The sequence below is a fragment of the Myotis davidii genome, unplaced genomic scaffold (assembly GCF_000327345.1).
Source record: "Myotis davidii unplaced genomic scaffold, ASM32734v1 scaffold362, whole genome shotgun sequence".
Lineage (NCBI taxonomy): Eukaryota > Metazoa > Chordata > Mammalia > Chiroptera > Vespertilionidae > Myotis > Myotis davidii.
The window spans coordinates 252888-261980 of NW_006297152.1; the positions used below are offsets into that span (position 1 = coordinate 252888).

The 9093-nt window shown below is 37.3% G+C and overlaps 1 protein-coding gene across 1 annotated transcript in view; it reads right to left on the reverse strand.

Moving 5' to 3' along the window:
* The window catches only part of NSL1 (NSL1, MIS12 kinetochore complex component), a 24535-nt gene that overhangs the window by 7901 nt on the left and 7541 nt on the right, over positions 1 to 9093 (reverse strand). Inside the window, exons 3-4 of the mRNA XM_015569935.1 lie at positions 8436 to 8566; positions 5986 to 6040 (exon numbers count right to left, since the gene is read on the reverse strand). Of these exons, the coding sequence (XP_015425421.1) occupies positions 5986 to 6040; positions 8436 to 8566 (186 nt within the window). The remainder of the gene's footprint in view (positions 1 to 5985; positions 6041 to 8435; positions 8567 to 9093) is intronic.

A 9093-nucleotide genomic window follows, 5' to 3' on the forward strand; every position in this document is an offset into this window, starting at 1 on the left:
ATCAGAGGGGTCTGGGGGTCCCCTGCCCAGGCCTGACGCCTGGGCCAGAGGCATCAGGCCTGGGCTGGGGGCAGAACCAGTGATGGGGGGAAATGAGGGGACGCCGCTAGTAGAGCCGTCAGGCCTGGGCAAGGGGCCGATCCTGCAATTGGTGGGTGATGGGGATCAACGCCCGAGGGCTCCCAGTATGTGAGAGGGGGCAGGCTGGGCTGAGGGACACTCCCCCCTCCACCCAGTGCACGAATTTCAAGCACCGGGCCCCTAGTAGTATATAAAGGGGAGAAAAACAAATACAAAAATGATCACTAAATATGTGACTGTTATCTATAAATGCATCAAAAAACATTTTCCAACATTAATATCTGCTTCAGAAATTTCAAAATATATAAACTTTTCACTCACTCTCTCAAGATTATTTTGTAACTAGTAAGAACATATAGATACTCCTGATATACAAACACTTAACTCAAGACTATCTCCATGCCAATGGCTGGTCACTGCCCTGAAAGAGATGGAGCCACACACATTCCCAATGGCTCTCTCTCCACAGCCTTGATGGGAATATCTTCATGGCACCACTATTTACCCTCTCATCATACACAAAGGTGTTTAGGGATCCCAAATCCTATTTAGACAACATGTAGTAGAACTAATGTGCATCTGAAATGGGAAATTCCTAATATTTTTCATCACAAATATAGTAGTTCAGCTACTTGATAGATTAAACAGGTCTTTAGAGGTTGGCCTAGAAACTTATCCATTTATAATTCCACTAGAGGCCCGGTGAGTGAAATTTGTGCACTGGGAAGGGGGGGCCCTCAGCCTGGCCTGCGTCCTCTCAGTCTGGACAACTCAGGGGGATATCCGCCTGTTGGCTTAGGCCCACTCCCTGTGTCCCCCTCGCAGTCCAGGATCCCTCGCTCCTTACCGCCCACCTGCTCGCTGCTCCTTAGCACTGCCGTGGAGGCGACAGAGGCTCCCACCACCACCGCTGCGCTCACCAGCCATAAGCCTGGTTTCTGGCTGAGCGGTGTCCCCCAGGTGGTCAGTGCATACCAGTCATTCTGGTCGTTCCACCATAACGGTTGCTTAGGCTTCTAGTATATAGATAAATTTGTGTTTTTCAGGGGGAAATGCATTTCAAATTCCAAAGCTCAGGTTAATTATGAATTCTTGAAACATAACAATTTGTAAGTGGGTGGCTACCTATAAAAATGCTGGCAGTGGCTTAAGCAAGTTGGCATTATTAGGAAGAAGAGGAACTGGCTCTTAAGTCCTCTGCTTATAGGGTCAGCAAAAGAACTGGAAGTATCATCAAGTCTACTGTAGAGAAACTTAAAATAGCTCCTTGTCATCACTACATGTTTAGTGAAGGACGAGGGAGAAAAGTCTCTTTAATTAACTTCAAAGAACATTTTCAAAAAGAAGACAATATGGGAGCAATTATTAGTTTTATTAGTAGGATCACAAAAGATTATGAAAACTCATCCTATTGGTAGACAGCTAATCAGAAGATTGATGCAAGGATATTAAAAAAAACAAGTTTGTTCTTTAAAATGTGGAAGTTAAGCACCCTTGAAGATACTGCCTTCCCTAGTCACTGGCTTTCTAAAACATAGGGAAATGAAAAAGTGGAAGTGAAAGATTGAGTAATCAACCTAGTTTTGCTTTCAGGTCACTGGACTGACTAAACTAGGAAACATAAAATTCCAAAAGCCTGCAAAAATTCAGAAATTCATCAAAAAAGTGTTAACTGAGTGCTTCCTTTCTATTTCCAATGTATTTTAGAGCATGAGTGAGCACGCATGTACATGAGCAGACATAACATAGAATGGCTGGCTTGTACTGGTTCTAAAGGAGTAACTAAAAACATAAGAACCATAGAGTAAAGCAGCATCCCTGGTAAAAATGAAACCAAAAATTGAGCTGTGATTTATGACTTTCTGGAAGATAACCCTACGCTACAACTTAAACAGATCTGTAGCAGGTGTGTAATCTTCTGCATCCGCTCCCACCTGCACCCCACCAGCTCCTTCAGTACTGTCTCTCTCTTAAGGCACCAAAGACTTTCAAACTCCTAGTTGTGTTATCTAGCCTTAGCCTTGTCCTGTAATGCTCTTTCCCTCTATTCCCTCCACTACAGTCTCAGTGGTCTTTTGTTCCATAAATATTCAAGCCCATTCAGATGTAGAAACTTGTTCTAGCTCTTCTCTCTAACTGAAAAGCTCTTCCTCTTGTCACAAGATAAATTCCTTCTTGTTACTTCCTCAGAAAAGTGTTTCCCATACCTAAACAACCACTCTAGTGCTGATATTATTTATTTTTAGATTTGTTTATACTCTTCTGTTCCCACGAGAATGTAAGATCCAAAGAGCAAGGATCTTGTCTGTGTTGGCCACCATTATATTCTCCACATTGAGAACAGTTCTGGCCTATAGCAGACACTCAATAAACATACTGACTATGTAGATGAAAAGTGGTCATTCAGTATTTATTGAGCATGGTGCCATATGCTGGCTACATGATGCAAACTCAAGTAAGAAAGCTCATGGACCTTGCAGTTTTGTGAGAGACCAAAGCAAGGGAACACACAAATACTTGCATATTGTAACAAATGCTATTAAGGAAATAAGTGTTATGATTGAGAATTGAGGAGAGGCTATTTTAATTAGGGTGGTTAGAGCAAAAAGGTACGTGCCTGAAATGAATTTGGAGAGGTAGGTGGGAGCCAGATTATGTAAGGGGAATGCCAAGAAGTTCGAAGTTTATTGTATATTTTAAAATTGGAAGCTTCTAGGATTTTAAGCAGAGAATGAAAGCTGATTTGTGTTTTTAAAAGTATCTTAGACTTCTAGTCAAGTTGACTTGAGGTTCACAAACTCCCCATCTTTTTCCAAAACATCACTGAATGAATACAGAAAATTTCTAAAGAATATCCCAAGTATACACACAATTAATATTTCTATGAGCAAAAAAAAAAAAAAGAAAGAAGAAAAGTATACTAAATCGGTTAAGTCCAATATCATGCCCACAGATATGCACCCTATGCTTAAACAATTTTGTGGATGAATCTTATCCACTCTTTGAAAAAAACAAATAATCTCTATTTTACAAACTGTCCTATGAGAACATGAATACGAAGGATCCACTCAGCTTGAGGATAGTGGTTACTTCTGAAGAGGGAGTGGAATGGGATGGTGGAGGCTACAAAGAAAGTTTCAGCTATATCCATACCTTTTAGTTCCTGAAAAGGTCTGAAGCAAGCTTGGCAAAATGTGAATAGCCCTCAAGTATGAGTGGTAGGTACAAAGATGCCATTATGTTGTACTCCATATTTTCTATGTTTGATATATTTGAAATAATTTTTAAAAAATCAATTGTGCCTGATGTCTACACAATGAAATGGAAGAGAGCAAGAGAGAAACAGGAAGCCCTTCTAGAAAACATGTGTACAAATCCTGGCTAGAGTAATGGTGACCGAGACTCAAGGTGATAATAATGAGATGAAGTAGATTAAAATAAGATTATGTTTCCATGGAATAATTTGTGGAACTTATTGATAGACTGGATATGAGGAGCTCAGAAGAGGAAAAACTCAAGGTTAACTTATGGCTAAAGCAATGTGTACATGAAGGTGCCATTTTATCCGATGGAGAAAACTGGGAAAGGAACCAGTTAGAGGGCACGACAGAATCCTATTTTATGTGCATCTCCTATTTCTTCCACTCAGACATAAGCTCTTTATGGGGAGCATCTGTCTACTTTACCTTACCTCTGTATTCCCTAAAGTTCTTAACATAACTATGACAAACCAATGTTATACAGTATACACTGCCTATGTTCAATTGCTCCTCTGTATCTGGGATTCTACATCCATGGATTCAACCATGGATGAAAAAAAGTTACATTGTTGCTGACATGTACGATGTAGTTAGGCCTGTGATAATTGTGTCTGTACTAAACATGTATGGACTTTTTTTCTCATTACTCCCTAAGCAATATAATATAGCAATTATTTACACAGCACTTACATTGTATTATATATAAGTAATTTAGAGATAATTAAATTATACAGAAGGATGTGAGCAGATTATGTAAAGGACTTACGCATCTGTGGATTTTTATATCTGCAGGGGATCCTGGAACCAATCCTCCCAGTAACCGAGGGAAGACTATATTGTTTTGAAAACGAGACAACCTCTTTAAAAAGTATCAGCTTTCAAAAACATGTGATATCACTTAATAGTCTAGTAACAAAAAGAAACTTTCAAGAAGTTCCAATAAGTTTTCTCATGCAGCTTATTTAGATTTTTATGTCCCATATAAATTTGTTTTCCACATTAAGCCATTTTAATTAATCTCATATGATTTTACCAGCTAGATGCATTATAAGCTATGCAATATTAAAAGGCAAAGCATTGTAAATGGGATAAAATTTATAATAGGGTTATTATTACATAGCATCTCATCAATTACTATTCATGTATTTTAGTTATACAGAGCCCCTTATCTCATATGATTCATAAACGACCTCTAATAAGTAGGCAGGAACGTTTCTATAATATTTAGAGTTGGTATTCACACCGAAAGCATTAGGTCCCTTATCATAAGGAAACTAATGCTTGAAGTGACTTGTCCAAGGGTGTACAGCAAGCTAATATAACTGCAAGCTAATTTTGCTGTGCTTAAAGAGCTGATGCTATTATAAGCTTATAAACATTATGAAAATGTATAATGACCAAATCTCCTCAAAATTTATCCAGAAGATAGACTCTAATTATTCCTTTGCTTACTTTTGAAATCAGAATCATATGATATAGAGATTTTTCTAATACAATTATTGGAATGGTAGGAATAAAATCATGTAGACCTTCAAGGGATCATTAAAGCAAATGTTTTCCTTCCTAAGATAAAAAGGTCACCAAGTTTCTTTAGAGGGAATTAACTGTGTCTAAAAAGTCATAATACTTGAGAATATTATGATACCACAAGTTTCGATTCTTATTTTTATGTTGCTCAAAACCAAAACAAGTATATTTCAACCACTGCATTTGGCAACTATCCCTTTTTGGTGAACCATGACAACTAAGCATTAAGTCTAGGTCAATTTTTATTTCAAACACAGTGAATGCTGTGATTTTAAGCACTTTCAGAGTATCTTTATGCTTGTATTTCCCCTTCGCAATTTATTCCATTAACTTGGGGGTTTTGGGGAGGGCAAGGAGACTTTTCTGGTAGTTCAGAATTCAACAAAAGTAAGGTCCTCAAAGCCATACATATAACTATCCCTTACAAATTAATCAGGTCTTAACAATTTTTTTAATACCTCAGAAGCAGTACTTTTGCATGCCATAGTAAATTCCAAAAGGTTTCTTAGGAAAATTGTTACAAATTTTTAAATGTGAGAATGGAGCCACTTAAAAATATAATGATCCCACATTTTTAGCAATGCCACTTGTTTCTGGGTTTACATAACTTAGTATCAATTTGATTTCTCTGTTTTAGAGGATGGATGTAAATGGAAACAGAATTGAGTTGAAAGGTGTAATAAGTGTGCACATCTCTTCTTAAGTTCAACACTGTGTTTTTAGTGGATTTTATTTTGTAAAGAATAAAAACCAATGAAGGCGGCACTGGGAAGTGACACCATGAGTACTTCAATAGTTTAACTCTGGCCATAGTGCAAAGTTAGAGATGGGATAGTATTATAATAAAAGTTAGAGACTGGAAAGCTGTTATAATAGTCTAGGTCAGGAGAAAGCTTTATAAAGCCCAGATTTCTGGGTCCTATTCCTAGAGATTCTAAGTCAGTAGGTTTAGAGCAACTTCTCATATCCTTAGTAAAGAGCTAAACATGGCTGGCTGGTAGTGAGCTGGAGCATCGAAGGGAAGATACCCTTGATGCTGACACCTTTAAATGAGTATCAGGAACCCATAAAAGTTACAAGCTGATTCTGCATTTTTACCACAAATGAACAGACTCACCTGGATCAGGGTCATATTTTAGGTCCAATGGGCATACAACAGGGTGGTATTCCTTCTAAACATAATATAAATTAAAACAGATTTAATTTCACCACTTAATGCCTCATATAAACATTTTCTTCAGCTAATTTAAGCAAATATACTATTAGTTGTACCATTCTTTTGCCCCCCAAAAAACCTCCCAAAATGAAATCCTGCAATCTGTAGGAAAGGGAGAGGAAAAGAAAAGATCAATCTAAGTCTAAACTATACTTTTTATAGTATTGCCACCTACTGCATACACTAAGAAATTACACCATAAAAAATTTAAGACAAGCAATCAAGCAAATTAAAGGCACAGAGACTAAATTTTGTGTTTCAAGTACTAGGTAGTCTCCAAATTATGAGTGAACTGTTTTTCAAAAGTTCACTTTAAGACAAGGGTTTGGAACTCAGAACTCATATTCCCACAGGAACTGTTTTTAAAAGTGGCTGCCACTGCCATGTCAGCACATTAAAGCCTATATATCCTGTGATACACCAGGACTACAGTAGCAGAATTACAGGAACAGGATCCACAATTCAGGCAAAAAGAGGAAAATCTTCCTCCTTACTCTTTTTTTTAAAATATATTTTATTGATTTTTTACAGAGAGGAAGGGAGAGGGATAGAGAGTTAGAAACATCGACAAGAGAGAAACATCGATCAGCTGCCTCCCGCACATCTCCCTCTGGGGATGTGCCCGCAACCCAGGTACATGCCCTTGACCGGAATCGAACCTGGGACCTTTCAGTCCGCAGGCGGACGCTCTATCCACTGAGCCAAACCAGTTTCGGCCTTCCTCCTTACTCTTGCCCAAAGCTAGCAAGAGCCAAGAAGGTTTTTTAAAAAGCTGTCTTGGGAGCTGGGGACTAGGGGTGATGGTGGAGGGATTGAGAAAGAGAGAAAAGAAGCTGTCTTAGAATAGAAGTAATCCTGTTATTTGCAGATTTTTAATATTTCCTACAACTTTTGTGATATGCTATGTTAGTACAGTTTTGGTAATATTATTATATTTAAAATCTTTTTATTGAAATATTAATGTTTATTGCATGCAACATTATTATACTTAAAATTGTTTTTCTTGAAAACAAAAAAATAATAAATAATAAATAAATTTTAAAAAAGAATCTGTCTTGCCCTGGCCAGTTTGGCTCGGTGGACAGAGCATCAGCCTGCGGACTGAAGGGTCCCAGGTTCAATTCCGGTCAAGGGCACATGCCAGGGTTGTGGGCTCAATCCCCAGTGGGAGCGTGCAGGAGGCAGCAGATCAATGATTCTCTCTCATCATTGATGTCTGTCTCTCTCTCTCTCTCTCTCTCTCTCCCCCTCTTCCTTCCTCTCTGAAATCAATAAAAATATGTTTAAGTGGAGTCTATGTCCTCTCTTTAAAAATTAAAAAATAAAACAAGTAAAAATAAAAAAAGAAACTGTCTTTAGTATCTTCACCCCATCCGTTTTGCATCACTTTTAAACTTCCACAGCAGTACCTTGATTAGGCCTGCCAACTTTCTTTCTTTTATGCAATACTGATTACTAGGTTTTTTTCAGGGAAGAAGGGGTAGTTAATAGGAAAGGAGACACATTTTGAATGTCTTTCCTAAGAAAACTTTAAAAAGGGGGTGGGGAATGAAGTAGAGTATTTCTTTGAAGAATAAGTGCTACAGAAGAAAAAAGGAAAAATTCTGCTTATAAATATTTTTCCTCATAGAATGACTAAAATATTTTAGATAAAGTACCTGCCTTTACTGTCTAAAACAATTCCTGAAAGGAAAGTAATCAAAAGATTTTTATGTAAAGTATGCTCATTTTAAAAACTAAGGGAAAAGAGTATATCACAATGTAAAACAACATGTATTTCTAGCTGTAGAGGCCAAAGTCACTTCCCTGCAAACCTACTTTTGACCCATCATGACTTTGGGAGCTAAACAAATTACACACAATTCATAAAGCAAATTTCAGTATTTCGAAAAGGTACTCAGTTTTCACCATGAATTTGACTAAAGGGTCTTCCAAAATATGTACTCATCTATACTTATAATAGGGTAATATGCAAATTGGTCACATAACAACCAATCAGTAGGAGGGCGGGGCAGCAAGCTACCTACAGCACAGATCTGTGTGCAGATCCACTGGTATACAAATAATATGCTAAACAGAAATGACAAATAGAAAGAAAAGCCTTAAAAAATAAATTTCTCTTTTTTTTTCCTTCCTGGTATCAAAATTATAAAGTCATTGTCAATCTTCCATCTTCAAAGTCTATGTTAGTATGTTAGAACAGGAAAAAGTCTTCAAGAGACAAAAACAGTAGCAATTGAAGGAAAAATAAAAATGTCATTTATCTCTACATGATTTCTATACTTTAATTTTTTATTGTAGTTATACAGACACAACATAAACTTTACTATTTTAAAGATAAATGATCTTACCAGAATTTCTTGTTTTGCTTTTATAATTTTTATAACACATTCAAGGATCTTTCTGGGATACTGCTTACGTTTCGTGGCTAAGTCTACTATGATTTCATCAAAGTGATCTTCAAGTTCTTTGATATCAGAATCTATTTAAAGAAAAAAACATATCAAAAAAATTTATCAAAACACTGTTTATATTCTACATAGACATGTAATGTAATTAAACTAAATTTAGAAAACACAAAGTAATTAAGGAAAACAAATATGGCAAGTTAGTGGATTCCCTCACTTTGGTGATTGATTCATTCATATATTGAACAATTGATTAATCAGAGAAACCTATTTTTTTTAAAATACTAAATACTAACTTCTATTATAATATTCTCACAGTTATAGGGGGAAAGAGGCCCCGGACAGTTAGCTCAGTTGGTTAGCGCATCATCTCAATATGCCAAGGTTGCAGTTGGATCTCAGGTCAAGGCACATATAAGAAGCAACCAATGGCCCTGGAAGGTTTTGCTCAGTGGATAGAGTGTCAGCCTGTGGACTGAAGGGTCCCGAGTTCAAATCCCATCAAGGGGACATGCCTGAGCTGTGGGCTCAATCCCCAGTAGGGGGCATGTAGGAGGCAGCCGATCAATGATTCTCTCTCATTATTGATATTTCTCTCGCT